At 38.3% G+C, this 20,555-nt stretch overlaps 1 protein-coding gene and 1 long non-coding RNA gene across 2 annotated transcripts in view; both read left to right on the top strand.

The window, feature by feature from the left end:
- Positions 1-329: 329 nt before the first annotated feature.
- Positions 330-20,555, top strand: part of LOC103515775 (protein lethal(2) giant larvae) — a gene marked incomplete at its 3' end in the record, with an annotated part of 29,379 nt that continues 9,153 nt past the window's right edge. The window contains 11 exon segments of the mRNA XM_026828377.1: positions 330-467; positions 776-873; positions 1,913-1,997; positions 2,215-2,312; positions 2,780-2,923; positions 15,855-15,993; positions 16,545-16,747; positions 17,152-17,312; positions 18,047-18,264; positions 18,790-19,145; positions 19,448-19,522. Coding sequence (XP_026684178.1) covers positions 384-467; positions 776-873; positions 1,913-1,997; positions 2,215-2,312; positions 2,780-2,923; positions 15,855-15,993; positions 16,545-16,747; positions 17,152-17,312; positions 18,047-18,264; positions 18,790-19,145; positions 19,448-19,522 — 1,661 coding nt within the window.
- Positions 11,581-13,096, top strand: LOC113470152. The gene is made up of 2 exons (XR_003393315.1): positions 11,581-11,832; positions 12,966-13,096. It is a non-coding gene; the product is annotated as an uncharacterized LOC113470152 (long non-coding RNA).

Below are 20,555 nucleotides of genomic sequence, written 5' to 3' on the forward strand. Positions count from 1 at the left end.
GGACTAATCGGTGAATCTCATTTAAGTAAACCTATGTCCAAATAACCAATAATCATGTCAAGTTTTATTAATATTTACATACCTACTTAGGGTCAATCATTAACACTGTAGCAAATACAATAATTTTTCTGACTACAACAAGTTGTGTACCTACATTTATCCAATATGAACTTTTTCAAGTCAACTTTGAATATTAATTCCATACCCATTTGAATTAATCATGGGCATGATTCCATTCCATGATACACCCTACGAATGTATGACACATAGCTTTGATACATTTATCTGATTAAATTTCAAACAATCGTCTTCCAACCATCTTTTGTTTCAGATATTGATTTCTACGGTTTGATTTCACATTCATTTAATTTCTCACATTCATCATGTTGAAGTTCATCCAAGGAAAAAGACAGCAGCCATCTGCTGACCGTCAAAAATTGCAGAAGGAGCTGTTTGCGTACAGAAAGGTAAATTACTCGAGTACTTATTTAGATGAACTTACTTCTACATTTTGAAGTGCTCGTGTAACTTGAGGCTTTTACTTGAGGCCTGTTTCACAAAATAATGACATCACATTCCATGCTCCACATACTGCACACAGAAAATATTGACAAATAGTAGGTACATTTTTTCCATTTGTGAAATCAAAAGGAGGGAGTCTAGAGAGCATAGTTGTTTACTGATCCACATGTTTGTAAAGTTCAAAGAACAAAAAGATTCTTACTTGCTTATATTAATTTTCATCATTGATTGTTGTCTGTTCTTTTTCTTACAGACTGTACAGCATGGCTTCCCAAACAAACCAACTTGCATTGCATGGGACCCAGAGTTGCTCATTATGGCCATCGGCACAGCAACTGGTGCTATCAAAGTGTATCCTTTATCAATGTCTATTATTAACCTAACTCAAATCAATTGATTGGTGATCTGAGTACTTATTTATATGAACCTACTTCTACATTTCAAAGTGCTCAAGTAACTTGAGGCCTGTTTCTCAAAATAATGACATCACATTCCATGCTCCACACACTGCACACAGAAAATATTGACAAATAGTACATTTTTTTCCATTTGTGAAATCAAAAGGAGGGAGTCTAGAGAGCATAGTTGTTTACTGATCCACAAGTCTTCAATCTCATTATTAGGTGGTTGAAGTGGTAGAGATTGCCTCTGTCATTTACTTTGCCCAGTTTCAACTTAATATAATTTCTCTTTGCTTTCTCCTTTGTTCTTCAAAGACATAATTTTATTTTCCTGTATGTAAAGTTCAAAGAACAAAAAGATTCTTACTTGATTATATTAATTTTCATTATTGATTGTTGTCTGTTCTTTTTCTTACAGACTGTACAGCATGGCTTCCCAAACAAACCAACTTGCATTGCATGGGACCCAGAGTTGCTCATTATGGCCATCGGCACAGCAACTGGTGCTATCAAAGTGTATCCTTTATCAATGTCTATTATTACTTAACTTAACTCAAATCAATTGGTGATCTTGATGTTAATTATTTAAATGTCCAGCTTCCTTTATTATTTTTTGGATGTTCCAAAATATAGGCAGCTATTTGACTAAAACATTTAAGGGGTCTTAAATATCCCCGTAGAACTTTTATATGTTCACTTCCAACACAGCAGGTCTGTTGTGTACTATTGGAAATAGCAAAACATCATTTTTATCAATGCGTTTCCAAATTTCCATCAAAGTTTAGTGTGTAAATGTAGAACACATTGAGGGGTTTTTGCCTTGAGACAATATTTTATATGAGATATTTATCTGTAACATTTTTAATTTTATTACTTATTGCACAAAATAAAAAAATGTGATTCAACACTCATATCAAATAATAAATACATTAATAAAATATTTTATTAATCATACTGGGAATTTTCCTTAACCATATGTATTTAAACAGTGTGGGTAAGCCAGGAGTCGAGTTCTATGCTCACCATGCTACTTGTGATCATGTCATCACCAATATCATCTTCATTCCCAATGAGGTAAGTGATCTTCCTATTTAATTTATTTAAATTAGGTATTCAATTTATTAGTCTGGCTTGGGGACGTTAAACAGTGAGTACACCAGCCTGAATTTCCCTTTCTAAAGAAATAGCAAAGGCTGAGTGCGAAGGGCATCCACTCATAAAATCTGTAGCCCAACAAATCCAATTTTCCCCCTATTTTATGGCCCAAGATAATTTTGTTTTCTCCTTATAGGGTCGTCTGGTATCCCTGCTGGATGACAATTCTCTTCACCTGTGGGAAATCAATGACACCACCATGGAAGAAACCAAAACCCATACCCTGGAGGGAAAGTAAGTTTCAACTTGTTTCTACTTATCTATAGTATTCTGTAAGTATACTCGTAATATAGGTCATTATAGGTACATACCTTCAATGAATGATTGTCACTTCTCTGTATGTCTAAATTTACACTCTATGAGTAGGTACATTTAATGCTGTCCTTATACCAACAAACATATTATCCGAATGGAAGGAAAAAATCTTTGAGGAAAAGAGCCTATCTCTCTCTCTCCCTCCCTCTTTCCCTCCCTCTCTCCCTCCCTCTCTCCCTCCTGGATATTTGGGTGTAAATAGACCTGGATATTTGGGGGTAAATACTTAAAAAGTCAAGCCCAAATAGGCATGTACAGGTAGTACAGGTACTTTGTCATGTGTTATATCATTTACTTAACTTAATTTCTTGTTTTTGTTGTTGCTGCTTCAGCTGTAGCCGAATGGCTTTACTTAATTTCGCTATCATGTCATCCTCTGTTTCCAGATTGAAGAAGATCTCAGCTTGGTGTTTGGAGTCTTCCAAGGAGAATCTGCTGCTGGGAACTGAGGGAGGTAACATCTATCAACTCAATGTGTCCACGTTTGAGATGTCCAACAACATCATCTACCAAGACTTGGTTATGCAGAAGTAAGTAAAATGAAATCAACAAATGAAATCAACTGATTTCCAAGTTTTTTTTTTTTTTTTTTTTTTTTTTTTTGTGGTTTTACATACCAACTTAGGGTCAATCATTAACACTGTAGCAAATACAATAATTTTTCTGACTACAACAAGTTGTGTACATTTATCCAATCTGAACTTTTTCAAGTCAAACTTGAATATTAACTCCATACTCATTTGAATTAATCATGGGCATGATTCCATTCCATGATACACCCCACGAATGTATGACACATAGCTTTGATACATTTATCTGATTAAATTTCAAACAATCATCTTCCAACCATCTTTTGTTTCAGATATTGATTTCTACAGTTTGATTTCACATTCATTTAATTTCTTACATTCATCATGTTGAAGTTCATTCAAGGAAAAAGACAGCAGCCATCTGCTGACCGTCAAAAATTGCAGAAGGAGCTGTTTGCGTACATGCCACTGGTGAGTTTTATTAATATCATTATAATAATAAGAAGGGTCAGCTTATACGTTAATTCAAGGAGAATTTGTAAAATGTTACACTTACCTACCTATTTGCAGTGCAATAGTCCTAAACTAAAATGGACGCGGCACATCAGGGATCAGGAAGAGACCGCCTTAACATAATATCTACCTACTTTCAATTGTGACTGTAATGCCTCGCCAGCCAGGATCAAAGCTGTGGGTATATTTTGTGTTCTCTATGAGACCAGATGTTTTTGGGCCAAATCGATTTTTTTCCAAGTTTTAGGTTTTAGATCAAAAGTTAGTTTTTTTTTTTTTAGGGTAAAAAAATAATACATTTTTGAGCTATTTTTTTTAGGTTTTTAAAAATATGAGTGTTTGACCGCCGTTTTTATTTCGTAGCAATACATTTTTGAGCTATTTTTTTTAGGTTTTTAAAAATATGAGTGTTTGACCGCCGTTTTTATTTCGTAGCAATAAAGCAACTGCTACTATAGACGTGTGTGGTATGTGTCGATACTCATTGGATAGGCATTCCAGTCCATTTATTGCAAAAAAAACTCTCTTGACTCTCGGCTCATATAATCCCCCCAGGTGATAACAAGGGTGCAGCCTGCCTCGTGGTTCTGGCCGAGGAAGAACTGCTGGTGATAGACCTGGCGCACCCTGACTGGCGCACCCTCCCTCTCCCCTATCTGGTATCCTTGCATGCGTCAGCGGTCACGTTTTCCGCCGTGGTATCCGACTTGACGCCCGGCCTCTGGAAGGATCTGCACCAGGCTGCGACCAGTGTGAACCCGCCCCCTGACACGGTAAGTCCAGAAGTACAATAGACCTTATCTTCAATGGATTATTTGCATTGGAGTGAACAGTTATGTCTGATTTGCTTTACAACTAATATCACAGATATTTTGATAAATACTCAAGATTTTTTATGCTTGGCCCACCCACCTTTCATTGGATGAGAAGATCAATTCTTTGCATACAAATGGATTTGAAATTTGTGGTGATCTTGATGTTAATTACTTAAATGTCCAGCTTCCTTTATTATTTTTTGGATGTTCCAAAATATAGGCAGCTATTTGACTAATAGTCCAATAAGATGAGTTCAAAAAGTAATGTTTTCAGGAAAAAATTCCCAAAGTTTTTTTCTCGACGGTTTTATATTGCCGGGGTCTTTACCCTTTTTAGTCTCATTCGAGCAGGATCTCAAGAATTTTATGAGTTTAATAATTATGTACATAATGTTTACAGCACAAGACCTTGATTAATTAAAAAAAAAACTAGCCTTATTTTATTATTTCTCTGTGTGGTACTTTCGCCATTATTCAACTTCAACACTCTGGCTGCCAAAGCACATTCAATCGTGTCTATGTCCATAGAAATCTATGTAATAAAACATATGTCCATAGAAATCTATGTAATAAAACATCTCACTTAACATGAGAGACAGACTCTTTAATTCTTAGATTTTTTCACTAAAAAATAGCAGAATTTCACTCAGACGCCCTCTTTCAGATAATTATTGAAAATACAAAAGTGGCCTGTCGGAAAATCACCTTTTTTCCGCCCCTGAGTGCAGAGAGCGGCATAATAAAATAAGCCTCTTTTTCGTAGGAATCGATCGACCTTTCCTTAACAGTACTGTTTCAATTTGACAGAGTGACAGACAGACGACACCGAAGCGAATACAATAGTCCGTCCTTTATACCTTTTTATTACTATTGTAATAATAAAGCCACTCTTTCTCTTTACCTCCCTCCTTTTTATGGTTATATCTCCCTCCCTAGCTTTCTCTCTCCCTCCCTATCCCTGCCTCTCTCCCTCTCTCCCTTTCTAGCTCTCTCTCTCCTTCTCTCCCTCCCTCTCTATTTCTCTTGTTTTTCACTTTCTTTCTCTTATTAAAGTTAAAGCACTCTTTAAGAGTATAGGTACCTATATCAGTAGGGGAGCATAAGTGTAGCTCATTCAATTTCTCCCTTTCCCTTCTGTGGATCGTTTATCCTATGGCACATTGCTTGCTCACTTTTATAATATATTATTTATTCTTGCTTATGTTTTACGTTAGATATAGGCAGGTAGAATATAAAGTCTCAAAATTAGATTAATTACTGAAGAAGGGGGAGGAAGAGAAGAAGAATAAGAAAAAGAATAAGAAGAAGAAGAATAAGGAGGAGAAGAAGAAGAAGAAGAAGAAGAAGAAGAAGAAGAAGAAGAAAAAGAAGAAAAAGAATAAGATGCAGAAAAAGAAGAAGGAGAAGGAGAAAACGAAATGGAATGGGTGTTTCACTCTCTTTATTTCCTAGCAATGAAACAGCTGGGTCAAATAACTTCGTGACACTTGTTCGCAAACATCTCCAAAGACAGAAAAACAACAACCACAAACCACACTCAACATCAAACCTAAAAAAAAAAAACAAATCGTCAAAGAAAGGAAGCGGAAGAGAGAATCATAATATTATTGAAAGGAAGAAATTCGAAAGGAACAAGCGGGGCCCGTCCCTCCGGGAATTTTTCGATCTTGGTTAAAGAAAATCAGTATTTATGTACCTACCTATTTTATTTAATATTCAGTTTATTATTATTCTTGATTTGATTTTTTGATTTTACTTTCATGTAATGATTTAAAATCAAGACTAGAGCCCGTTCTCCCTTTATTCCCAATATAAGGTTCAAGTCACCCATCCATTTATTGGCCTTGCTCGGCGTAGCTTAACATAGATAACGCTAAAACCGGTCTTAAATGATCGACTGAAGTGTTACCAGGCGTAGTTTAACATAGGTGACGCTAAAACCGGTCTTAAATGATCGACTGAAGTGTTATCTAAAACTTTGTCGCTTTGAGTTCATAGGTCGTCGCGACAAATTTCGAGATCAGAGCTCATGTGTGAGAAAATGTGAAAAAAATCCCTCCAACAGTTTTTTTGGATTGTTGACTTCATGGTTTTCTGGACAAAATTTGCACCACCATTTTCGTATTCCTGGTAAAAAGACCTTTAATTTGATATATAGGTCGACCAGGTTTGGATAAGTCCTTCTATGGGAACGGACAGAGTGACAGACAGAGTGACAGACAGACAGACAGACAGACAGACGACACCGAAGCGAATACAATAGTCCGTCCCTTATACCTTTTTATTACTATTGTAATAATAAAGAGGAGGGACTAAAAAGAAAGAAAAGAGAGAGAAAGATAGAGAGAAAGAGATTACTTTCCTTTCTATTAGGACAAGGAAAGTAAAAAGGAAGAGAAAGAAAAACGAGGAAACATAAACAAAAAACAAAACAAACAAAATGGAAGGAAGTACCTATCAACATGAAGAGATATCAAGGTACTGCAGTAATAAAATCATTCTCACACGCCATGTCACTTACCTGCCTTAACATTTCCTGAACCATTCTGCTTTCCTCGGGAAACTATTCAAGAACGAAAGAAGAAGAAAAAAAAGGACAAGAAGAGGAAGAAGAAGAAGAGGAGGAAGAAGAGGAGGAAATACAGAAACAAGCATAAACTCTATTCTAAAAACTTGTCTGAAATATCACCGCAAAATACATCAATATCTCTTCAGTGGATGTTAAATCGAGGAAACATGCCTTGGATGCCTTGCCACAAATGGGATGCCTTGCCACAAATGGGACAAAACATGGGTTTCGTCCCTTTGTTTGTCAATAAATCAGTCATACCTAGGTACAATATTGAGGATAAAAATTCCATACCTTGACGGGGGTTTGAACCCACGCCCTCCTGATTACCAGGCGAGCCTCTTGACCACTACACCACCGAGAAAGGTAAAGTAGTTCATTCCCTCAGGCTGTGTCCAAACTCCAACACATAGTCGACCGGCCGCCAATTGATGTCGTTCGAGACGAGGTGAATCTGTGTTGTCAAGGCAGTGTGGAAGGTTTCAGTCGACATCGATGTCGATTGACAGCTGTCGACTGTGTGGACCCTTTACACATCTCTACAGATCACACATCTTCCTCTTTTTTTCTACAGGGGGAAGCATTAAAATACTTAGCATGTTTTTTCCACAAGGATCCCACAGTAAACATATTAGGTAGGAGCCAAAGTATCGTTCCCATATAATGGAATGAGAATCAAATTTCAGACATTTGGGTGAGGGGACCAAATAATGGACACGTCAGGAAATTACGTGGAAAAATGGCTTTAGGCAATGTTGGAAACTAGGCAGGTACCTACCTACCGACTTTGTTTTATCTACCTACGTACTAGCTTGGTATTTTCAGTTTTTCCGACTACCTACTACTTCCTACTGTAGATTTTTTATGAACGCCTGATAACTCTGTTGTGTATGCAATGTGCGTAGCTAAAATCATAAAAATAGGGTGCTCAATACATCTAAAAATAGGATGGAAAGGGAAACAGATGTTTGTTACCTCCTACATTAACACTTCGAATAGATATTTTTAGATTTTCTCTTGGAAAAGCTAATACAATGGTTTTTCTTTTCTCAGGGGTCCTATATTGGGTGCCCCGACCATAAAAAGGTTATCATTGAAAAAACGGCCCCCTACCTCTCTTTACAGCATCAATCTAAATAGTAGAACATATCAATGGGGTCTCTCCCTCCGTCTTTCTCCCCCCTCTTTTCCTCTTCTCCCTCTTTCTCATTCTCTCTTTCCCCCTCTCTCTCCGTTGTCCCTCAGTTTCTCTCTCCCTTCCCCCCTCTCTCTCTCCTTCCCTCTCTAAACAAGACATAAAATGGGGGGAGGGGGTGCCCCCTAGGTATGTTGAAATTTTGAAATGACATGGAAACCCTATTTCAAGTGAGATCAAGAGATAGATAGAGAGAGAGAGGGAGGGAGGGAGGGAGAGAGAGAAATAAAATAGAGATTGTTTTTAGTCAGCGTTTTTATTCGATAAGAGGGTGGAGAGAGAGAGAGAGAAAGAGAGAGAGAGAGAGAAAAAGAGAGAGAGTGGGAGGGAGGGAGAGAGAGAGAAAGAGAGAAAATTAATGGACAGAGAGACAGACAACCTTTTACCTACACAGACATAGCGTAGGTGAGTACCTACCTTAAAATATCTATTTAAAAGTTATGGCTCTATTTTCCTAGAATAAATTTATAGGTATTAATATCAAAGTCTCGCTCCCTCCTTCTCTCTCTCCCTCTCTCTCTCGCTCCCTCCATTCCCTACCTCTCTTTCTCCATCTCACTTTTATGTTCAATTTCAATGTTGTAAAAATGAAGTAAAATTTCCAAATCAATTTTATTTCCTTCCTCTCTCTCTCTCTCTCTCTCTTCAGTCTCTTCCTCTCACTCATTCGCTCCTCCTCGAATGTCCTGTTACAGAAAACTAATATAGTCCAAGTCCCCATTTCGTACAGCCCAGTTCCAATTTAATACAGTCCGAGTCCCCATTTCATACGGTCCGAGTCCCCATTGAATAGAGTTCAAGTCTCAATTGAATGCAGACCCAGTGCCCATTTAATACAATCCGAGTCCCCATTTAATACAATCCCAGTCCTCATTTCATACATTCCGAGTCCCCATTTAATACAATCCTTGTCCCCATTTCATACAATCCCAGTCCCCATTTATTACAGCCCCAGTCCGCATTTAATACAGTCCCCATCCCCATTTAATACATTCGAAGTCCCCATTTAATACAATCCCAGTCCCCATTTAATACAGTCCCAGTCCCCATTTAATACATTCGAAGTCTCCATTTAATACAGTCCCACAGTCCCTATTTAATACATTTACATGCACGCTCTTCGCAATGAGGTAGAAGTTATAATTATCTCGTGAAACTAAAAATAAAAATGCGCTACCAACCAAGCTAACTAGGCTGGCAGGATTTTGTTTGGGATCGGTCAAAAAATGTCAAATAACAAATTTGAATAAACGGTATCTAACACTGTCAACCATGGGTACGAGTATCATAGAGAAAAAAATATTAAAGGAAAAATATTCTGTGTGCCTCCTTCTAGGGGAAAAAAAACCTACCGAAAAATAATAAAAATTCTTACCTAGTCAGGCGCAACAGCAGGTAGGTAGGTAATTTACGAAATATTTTCCTCCAAAAAATGAAAATTAGCGACAAAAAAATCGCGTCTTTTTTCCCGCTGATTTTTTTTCCCTCAAGCTAGCACTGGGAAACTATTTCATACTGAGATATAAAAGGTCTGCAAATTTCTTCCGTTTATTTTATTTTAGGTATCTTTTTTTTTTCGGGGAGAAATGCGAGGGAAAAAAAAGGAGGCTGAAAAATGCTTTATGTGCCGGCAGTTGCGCTTTTCGATATAGGAAATAGGAAATAAAATGTCTAAAAATAACTTTTTAAGCCAGAGGTTCTCAAACTGGGGGGCGTGGAGACAAATCAGGGGGGGGGGCGAGCTTTTCCTATAAAAAAATCAAATTTATACCAAAATTACCTACCAGGCACTTAGTCTCCAACTCTAGTATATTGAGATACGTCCAGCGTAATCATATGTATATCAAACGCCTAGAAAAATATTCTCAGAGTTTCAATTTTCCGTTTTGTTATTTCAAGGTATTTTAATTATGTTAAGATTGATTAATTCTTGTCAGAAATTAGTCTACCCTGCTTATTATCACTGCTGTTTCACCTTCTGAGGGATTCGAACCATGAACCTCCAGTTCTGAAATTCCTTCTGCGCTAACTGCTTGATCCACTGAGGTTGGTTCGTTTTGTTATTTCATAAAACCTATAAATAGGTAACCTACTTACTTGAATATAAAAAAAATCTCAAAGTTTCAAATTCTCGTTTTGTTATTCCATAAAACCCATAGGTAAAAATAATATACCGAGGGGTTGGGTAAGGTAGGGGGGGCGTGAAAAAATGAGAATATGCCCAAAGGGGGCGCCATGCAAAAAAAGTTTGAGAACCACTGTTTAAGCCGTTGAGCCTCTTGACTGGAGAAGGAGAAAGAGGAAATACCTCTATAGGTACCTATAACTAACTGCTTAGCTTTTTGAAGAGGATTCGGAAATTTAATTAGAAATGCACTTTATAGGCAGTTAGGTACTTAAAGTTTATAGTTAGGTAGACAGACGCTCCGCTCTTGGGTTAAAAAAATGCTGAAGCCAACCTAGTTACCTACGTATAGCTTGGAGGATAGTGCGTCTTCCTTGCAAGTGCTATTTCGAGGGCTCGATTCCCACCCGGGGCGGACTTTATCCTAAACAGATAAGGTTCCTTTTCGGAACAGTTGGCTTTCTCCTATCCGCCCTCATTCACTTTCCGATGTCTGGGCCCCCGAGGTTACAAGGGTTCCCTCTATAAAACCTTTAAAAAAGACTATTGTCCCATTGGGTACACCTCTTGACTAAGCCTGAGATCCACGTTGAAATTATTACTTTGTCCATTCAATAGATAAATATCTACCTATGTAGGTACCTACCTACAGACGTAGGTACCTACCTACAGACTGCTTGGAATTAGGTTGGTACCCACTCCTATTAGACAAATTTCAAGTTCCTGAGAAAATTTGGCCCTCCGAACTATCAAAGGGCTAAAGCTTTTAATCTTGCGCAGATTTGAAAGTTTAAAAAAAAAAAAAAAAAAAAACCCTGTTTTCTTCTCAGTATTGTGTAGGTACTGACCTAACCAAAGTTTTGCAGCATGGTGTGGGTGTGTGCAATGGAAAAAAGTTTATCTGTTCTAGTGGTTCCTAACTTTGGGTACTTCATCCTATTTTTAGCCTTTACGCCTTTAATCTAAGAATGCTGAAAAGAATGACGATTACCTCCCTGATTTTTCATTCATTTAATGCATTTACAAGTACCTAGGTACCTATGATATTGTTCCAACACAGTTTTTATTTCGGAACCATATTGTATTGAATTGAATATTATTTAGGTACCTACGTACCGAATCAAATGCAACAGGCAACACTAGACCTAAAAAAAAAATCGAACCCGCAATCTTCTGCATGGAAATCACGTGTCATCAGTTCACCAGAGGACCAACCGCCCTGTCTCTTTCTTTCCCTAAATTTTGAAAAATTAGGAAAATATTGCTCGGTTGGTCAAAATGGATTATTGTAACTAAAAAAAAAGATGGTGGTCAAAAATGATGCTTCACTTTTTCATTCTTCGCTCGTTATCTTCCAATGAACAACCTCCTTGGAGCGATATCGATATCGATTAATCGATTTCCCAAAACGATTTCCGATTAATCGATCGCATTCGGGATTCGGGCTTCTTCGTGTCATTGAACTTTCAAAACAAAATTTTGGAATTTTATTTTTCCTCGGCCGAAAACTGGAAAGTCCGTGTGTTTTCCGCCGCTTTTTCGCTAGTTTTCCATATAGGTAATTTAATTATGTAAATCCTTTCTCTCTTGTAATTAAACTCAGTTGGTGTTTTTCGAGTGTTCCTCGAGTCCAGATTTGGCGTAAAGGATTGAATTGCGAACCGAATTCCTTAGGACCTGCGTCATGTTTTTGTAAGTTGTTCTGGGACTACGTCTCTAAATCCGTGTTTTACAGTGAATAATCCGTAGGATTTCTTGTTAAATTCTAATCTAATCGCATGTTAACATAGGAAAATCCCTTCAGAAGCTTGCAAAAGGTTTGAAAGAGCTCCATGTCTTGTTTATTCGGACACAACGTAAGCACTCGGAAGTTCATAGCTAGCGGTGACAAGATACTGGTTTGGTTTATTTTAGAAAGAGGTGGGCCTTCAGTATTGTTTGATCTGAGTTCTAATGCAAAAATCTCTGCACCTCTCTGATTCTGCTATTCAGAATCGTGCTTGTGCCTTGAATGTCCCAATTATACAGTCATGGCTTGTGCTAACATTGGTTTTGTTTAGAAAAGTAGGTACTTCAATGGATTATTTGCATTGGAGTGAACAGTTATGTCTGATTTGCTTTAGGACTGATATCATAGATATTTTGATACTCAAGATTTTTTATGCTTGGCCCACCCACCTTTCATTGGATGAGAAGATCAATTCTTTGCATACAAATGGATTTGAAATTTGTGAGTGCCTTGGGCAAATTTTTGGTGACCGAGTGTTTGATTCCAAGTGAGAACTAATGAGAAGTTTAGACCAAGCTTAAAATCAAGTAATTAAATAGCTCGTTAAACGTAACAAACAAACAAGAAGTTTAGACCAGGTCACCACTGAAAGATAAAATAAAATTATTATGCTTACTTAAGTAACAGCTCTTAATGAATCCATAAATTTTGTATTGTAGGCATTTGAAATTTTGACATTAAAAACCTACTTACTATTAGATGAAGGGACTAGGTAATCGGTGAATCTCATTTAAGTAAACCTATGTCCAAATAACCAATAATCATGTCAAGTTTTATTAATATTTACATACCAACTTAGGGTCAATCATTAACACTGTAGCAAATACAATAATTTTTCTGACTACAACAAGTTGTGTACATTTATCCAATCTGAACTTTTTCAAGTCAAACTTGAATATTAACTCCATACTCATTTGAATTAATCATGGGCATGATTCCATTCCATGATACACCCCACGAATGTATGACACATAGCTTTGATACATTTATCTGATTAAATTTCAAACAATCATCTTCCAACCATCTTTTGTTTCAGATATTGATTTCTACAGTTTGATTTCACATTCATTTAATTTCTTACATTCATCATGTTGAAGTTCATTCAAGGAAAAAGACAGCAGCCATCTGCTGACCGTCAAAAATTGCAGAAGGAGCTGTTTGCGTACAGAAAGGTAAATTACTTGAGTACTTATTTATATGAACCTACTTCTACATTTCAAAGTGCTCAAGTAACTTGAGGCCTGTTTCTCAAAATAATGACATCACATTCCATGCTCCACACACTGCACACAGAAAATATTGACAAATAGTACATTTTTTTCCATTTGTGAAATCAAAAGGAGGGAGTCTAGGCAAAGCGGCGCCTGGCGGAGTTAGCTCACCTCTGGCGAGGTGGCAAAGTTGAAATTCGGATTCAGCGCCAAAAAATACATATAAAACCGTCGAGAAAAAAACTTTGGGAATTTTTTCCTGGAAAAATCCCCATCTTACTGGACTATTGGTGATCTTGATGTTAATTACTTAAATGTCCAGCTTCCTTTATTATTTTTTGGATGTTCCAAAATATAGGCAGCTATTTGACTAAAACATTTAAGGGGTCTTAAATATCCCCGTAGAACTTTTATATGTTCACTTCCAACACAGCAGGTCTGTTGTGTACTATTGGAAATAGCAAAACATCATTTTTATCAATGCGTTTCCAAATTTCCATCAAAGTTTAGTGTGTAAATGTAGAACACATTGAGGGGTTTTTGCCTTGAGACAATATTTTATATGAGATATTTATCTGTAACATTTTTAATTTTATTACTTATTGCACAAAATAAAAAAATGTGATTCAACACTCATATCAAATAATAAATACATTAATAAAATATTTTATTAATCATACTGGGAATTTTCCTTAACCATATGTATTTAAACAGTGTGGGTAAGCCAGGAGTCGAGTTCTATGCTCACCATGCTACTTGTGATCATGTCATCACCAATATCATCTTCATTCCCAATGAGGTAAGTGATCTTCCTATTTAATTTATTTAAATTAGGTATTCAATTTATTAGTCTGGCTTGGGGACGTTAAACAGTGAGTACACCAGCCTGAATTTCCCTTTCTAAAGAAATAGCAAAGGCTGAGTGCGAAGGGCATCCACTCATAAAATCTGTAGCCCAACAAATCCAATTTTCCCCCTATTTTATGGCCCAAGATAATTTTGTTTTCTCCTTATAGGGTCGTCTGGTATCCCTGCTGGATGACAATTCTCTTCACCTGTGGGAAATCAATGACACCACCATGGAAGAAACCAAAACCCATACCCTGGAGGGAAAGTAAGTTTCAACTTGTTTCTACTTATCTATAGTATTCTGTAAGTATACTCGTAATATAGGTCATTATAGGTACATACCTTCAATGAATGATTGTCACTTCTCTGTATGTCTAAATTTACACTCTATGAGTAGGTACATTTAATGCTGTCCTTATACCAACAAACATATTATCCGAATGGAAGGAAAAAATCTTTGAGGAAAAGAGCCTATCTCTCTCTCTCCCTCCCTCTTTCCCTCCCTCTCTCCCTCCCTCTCTCCCTCCTGGATATTTGGGTGTAAATAGACCTGGATATTTGGGGGTAAATACTTAAAAAGTCAAGCCCAAATAGGCATGTACAGGTAGTACAGGTACTTTGTCATGTGTTATATCATTTACTTAACTTAATTTCTTGTTTTTGTTGTTGCTGCTTCAGCTGTAGCCGAATGGCTTTACTTAATTTCGCTATCATGTCATCCTCTGTTTCCAGATTGAAGAAGATCTCAGCTTGGTGTTTGGAGTCTTCCAAGGAGAATCTGCTGCTGGGAACTGAGGGAGGTAACATCTATCAACTCAATGTGACCCATACCCTGGAGGGAAAGTAAGTTTCAACTTGTTTCTACTTATCTCTATACCTAGTATTCTGTAAGTATACTCATAATATAGGTCATTATAGGTACATACCTTCAGTGATACTAACTTATGGACAGTCTCTAAAGTTGCCCATGTGCAGTTATACATAAGTCGAATGTCACTTCTCTGTATGTCTAAATTTACACTCTATGAGTACATTTATTTAATGCTGTCCTTAATACCAACAAACATATTATCCGAATGGAAGGAAAAAATCTTTGAGGAAAAGAGCCTATCTTTCTCTCTCTCCCTCTCCGTCTCCCTCTCTCCCTCTCCATCTCCCTCTCTCCCTCCCTCTCTGTCTCCCTCTCTCCCTCCCTCCTTCCTGGATATTTGGGGGTAAATAAATACTTAAAAAGTCAATCCCAAATAGGCATGTACAGGTACTTTGTCATGTGTTATATCATAATTTACTTAACTTAATTTCTTGTTTTTGTTGTTGCGGCTTCAGCTGTAGCCGAATGGCTTTACTTAATTTCGCTATCATGTCATCCTCTGTTTCCAGACTGAAGAAGATCTCAGCTTGGTGTTTGGAGTCTTCCAAGGAGAATCTGCTGCTGGGAACTGAGGGAGGTAACATCTATCAACTCAATGTCTAATTACATATACATGTATTAGTATGTACCTATTTCTTGAAATGAAGCAACGTTGCACGTGGTTAGTATCTGGATGACTGACCTTTTCCCGACCCTACTTAGACTGGGTGAGGTTAATGTGAGTAGGCAAGTGGAATGGAGGGTTAAATCCCTGTTACTAGCTTGTCCATCTCGTAGTAGGTATACCTCTCATCAGATGGGCGAGAAGACACAATACTTCCCATTTAGGTGCTGTGTCAACACGAGAACACCGGAAAGAAACCCGTTGAAATATTTGCAATCGAAAAACTAGTGCAAATTTTCGTCGATGGTGGGATTCGAACCCGGGACCTTCTGCATTCGAACCTGGGGCGTTACCACTGGGCTAACCGTATATTATTATCTTGGTCTTCAGTGTGCCTGATCATTACAAGCTGAATCCCGGTGCTGTGGAAGCTATAGCTGAACAACCTGGCTCTCCCAACCATATCATTGTGGGATATAGCAAGGGTCTTGTGGTACTTTGGGATAGAACTACCAACACTGCAAACCAGGTAAGTACCTATGAAGGATATTTCATTATTAGATTTTGGGCCCATTTAGATGAAAAAGGGCCCCCTCGCTGAAAAGGGGCCCATCACATGGAGCGATTTTTTTTCTAGAGTTTGGTAGAAGGATCTGTAAAGGTAAGATCACATTATTTGGCATAGCGCCAAATCTTTGTCATGTATTTGCCATCAAATAATCTTCTTTGGCAAACATCAGAAATGCCCATCACCAAACACCAAATTTGTCCAAGTTTATTTGGGGATCAGACTCTTTCGTACTGTTTGGACAAATGTGCAAACATTTGTGCCAAATCTTACCTTAACGAACGATGAGGTCTCACAGTCCCGAAATGGTCAATCAAAGAGAGAAGGACAAAATAAGAGAAAACCAGCTTTTCCGAGACGAACATTTGTTCAATATAAAGTCCGCCCCAGGTGGGAATCAAACCCGCGACTTAGCGCTTACAAGGAATCCTCCAAGCTAATTAAAATCAGGCTTTTTTTTTACTTTTTAGCATTTAAATTTATCAATATACTGTTTTCTTGTTTATTTTCAGACCTACATCAGTTCTCAGCAGATAGAAAGCCTGTGTTGGGACTCGGAAGGGACCAAGTTCATATCTTCGCATAACGACGGCAGTTTCACGTACTGGGATACAAGCAAGCCTAGTCACGTCACGGATCCGACCACCCTGTATGGACCATTCCCATGTAAACCCATCCATAAGCTCCTGTGGAGGATATCGCCTAACCCACCCCAGTGAGTATAAACCTACCCAGTATAATTTTCACGTTATTTTGCTGTGTTCTTGATTCAAAAGTAAATTTGAAAGTATTTACAATAAAAAATATTTTCAACTTAGCCCTCAGTGAGTGTTTTTTCCTCTAGTTAGCTTGGAGGGTAGCGCGTCTGCCTTCTAAGTGGTAGGCCGCGGGTTCGATTTCCGCCCCGGGGCGAATTATATCCTGAACGAATAATATTCGTTCTCGGGACGGCCGAATTTCTCCTGTCCTGTCTTCTTTCTCTCTTCGATTTCGGGACGATAAGACCTTAGCAGTTGGTTCCCTCTATCAAAATTTCTTAAACAAAGTTTGGCAAAAAAAAAAAAAAAAAAAAAAAAAAAAAAAAAAAAATAGTCTACCCGTCTGTTATTTTATTTCCAGTGAGGAGTTGCTTAATATTCAGTGGCGCGAATGCCTAGGGCTTCGTATTCGGACAAGTTTACCGTCACTGTTCAAGAGGCTTCTATGTTCTAAACACATGTGGTATTTGATTTCACGCGTCCCCGAGTCATCGACTTCTTTACTATTGCCGCCCCTGGTGAGTTTATTGATCTAATATTATATAAAAAGATTATATATTTTCAGTGTGTGTGTGTGTGTGTGGTGTGTGTGTGTATGTGTATGTGTATGTTTGTTCGAACTTTATGGCTTGGCCAAACCGCTCATCCGATTGCTATGAAACTTTGTCAACTTATTGCTTGCACTCCCGTGAAGGTTATAGGCTATTTTCGGGTTCGTTTTTGTTAAGCTACGCCGAGCAAGACCACTAAATGGCTGAGTGACATGAACGGCCATGCCTTGAGAATTTACTAGCAGAAATCCGGAGCGAAGTGACGGGTTTCGGCTAGTATCATTATAATAATAAGAAGGGTCAGCTTATACCTTTAATTCAAGGAGAATTTGTAAAATGTTACACTTACCTACCTATTTTCAACCGTGACTGTAATGCCTCGCCAGCCAGGATCAAAGCTGTAGGTATCTTTTGTGTTCTCTATGAGATCAGATGTTTTTGGGTCAAATCGATTTTTTTTCCAAGTTTTAGGTTTTAGATCCCAAGTTAGGTTTTTTTGTAGGGTAAACAAATATACATTTTCGAGCTATTTTTTTTAGGTTTTTAAAAATATGAGTGTTTGACCGCCGTTTTTATATCGTAGCAATAAAGCAACTGCTACTATAGACGTGTGTGGTATGTGTCGATACTCATTGGATAGGCATTCCATTCCATTTATTGCAAAAAAAACCCTCTCTTGACTCTCGGCTCATATAATCCCCCCAGGTGATAACAAGGGTGCAGCCTGCCTCGTGGTTCTGGCCGAGGAAGAACTGCTGGTGATAGACCTGGCGCACCCTGACTGGCGCACTCTCCCTCTCCCCTATCTGGTATCCTTGCATGCGTCAGCGGTCACGTTTTCCGCCGTGGTATCCGACTTGACACCCGGCCTCTGGAAGGATCTGCACCAGGCTGCGACCAGTGTGAACCCGCCCCCTGACACGGTAAGTCCAGAAGTACAATAGACCTTATGCATAGATTAGAAGAGCATCGAACCTTGTTTTGCCGGGGTAAAGGGACTTTTTAGTCTCATTCGAGCAGGATCTCAAGAATTTTATGAGTTTAATAATTATATACATAATGTTTACAGCACAAGACCTTGATTAATTAAAAAAACCTCGCCATTATTCAACTTCAACACCCTGGCTGCCAAAGCACATTCAATCGTGTTTACCCATAGAAGTCTATGTAATAAAACATCTCCCTTAACATGAGAGACGGACTCTTTAATTCTTAGATTTTTTCATTAAAAAATAGAATTTCAGTCAGAGGCCCTCTTTCAGATAATTATTGAAAATACATAAGTGGCCTGTCAGAAAATCACCTTTTTGCTGCCTCTGAGTGCAGAGAGCGGCATAATAAAATAAGCCTCTTTTTCGTAGGAATCGATCGACCTTTCCTTAAAATTCAATTTTCAATTTGTTATCCACTCTTGCAATGAATCTTTCATTCATTTTTCGTTTCCCCAGGAATGGCCAATCAGTGGCGGCGTTCTCCTGGACGCCGACGGCGACGAGACAAACGTCGACGAGACCAAGGACCACGTTGAGACTCGACGAGACATTCTGCTGACGGGTCACGAGGACGGGTCCGTGCGGATTTGGAACGCGGGCGGCGTCACATTGAGTCCCATTTTGAGTTTCAAGTCGTCCCTACTGTTGAGGGGGGATGAGGAGGAGGCAGATGGGGAGAGAGAGGAGGCCGAGGATGAAGATGAGTGGCCCCCGTTTAGAAAGGTGAGATATTTTCGGGGGCACAGCCCAGTGGTAGAGATGGGGAGAGAGAGGAGGCCGAGGATGAAGATGAGTGGCCCCCGTTCAGAAAGGTGAGATATTTTCGGGGGCACAGCCCAGTGGTAGTGCTATAAAAACACCAGTAAGAAGACCTAAAATGAAACATGAGTAGAGGGAAAAAAAGAGGAAAAGAATTTCTAACTGTGTTAAGCATACTTAAATGCTTGTCACAAATATCGTTTCCCAATTATTACACCTAGATAAATTTTATGACTTGACTTGGACTCGAACCACCAACCTCCAGATCCAAAGTCCAATGCGTCAACCACTGCACCACTGAGGTTGGTTCACTCATAAGGAGAGGTTTATTCATGAAGATTTGTTGATGTTGCAGGTACAGTGTATGTGTTTACACTCAACATACCTTCTTCCAGCAAGCGAAACTCAGACAAGGTCATTTGTCAACTGGGTAAGTTCTTTAAAGTTATTTGACAAAAAATTGAAATAAAATCTAATCTTGATTCTTCACATGAAGGAGTTTTCGTCAAATAACGACGTTAAAGAGTTCAATTAACGGGACGCTAATTTTGGTTGCGAAAATTAGCTATTATTTTTCTGATGTGTCCGCATTTTATCGTCTTGTGTAGTTTTTTCCCCGTAATTTTGAGCTCTGAGCTTTTGTTCTTTAGTTTTTGTGTAGTCCATTTTATGTGTATTACGTTCCAGTGTTCGTCCTTTTCTATTTTTTTTTTATCTTGGGTTGTGAGAAATACGGTCTTGGGTTGTGAGAAATACGGTCCTGGTGAATAGACATACTGCACTCTTTCACATTTTTAAATCGGATTTTGCACTGAACTTTTGGAAGAAAGTTGGGGTTCTTACTCTAATAGGTAAAAGAGCCAAGGTCTGCATTCCATAAAAAAACCACTTTGAAAAAGTAATGACGTAATATTCAAAAACCTAGCATAACCATTATAACTTCCTGTGACGTCAAATTTTTGCAAGTTATTCTTATTTTTACTCTGTCAATAAGTTACCTATTATATGGAGCAAATTGATAGGCCAAACCCATTTCTATTACTGTCCTACGCCTTGCCTTGAGTTGGTGCTTAGTATATTACACCCTGTTATCCGAGTTTAGTTTATTAGACCCTGTTATCTGTGTAAAAGATTAGAGTATTCATAGCTTTTGGAACCGTGTGTGTGTCCCCTATCCCCCCTTTAGCCGTGGTCCAGAACAACATCCCTGCCAGTCCCGCCTCTTCCCAACACAACACCAGTGTCGAATCCGTGTCCAGCAGTGCCAGTAGCAGTTCTAGCGACAGTTCATCATCCTCGAGTAGTTTGACCCCCACGCCCGCCGTCACTGAAGAGGTTAGAACGGAATGAATGTCGAAGGGGAATGAAGAGGAAATAATCGTTTCAGGTGTCTTGATTTTTCTACCGTCCTCCACTGGCTTTCTTCACGAGTTTTCTATTCTGTTTTTTTTTTTTTTTTTTTT

Source organism: Diaphorina citri, unplaced genomic scaffold (genome assembly GCF_000475195.1).
Source record: "Diaphorina citri unplaced genomic scaffold, Diaci psyllid genome assembly version 1.1 scaffold1415, whole genome shotgun sequence".
NCBI lineage: Eukaryota > Metazoa > Arthropoda > Insecta > Hemiptera > Psyllidae > Diaphorina > Diaphorina citri.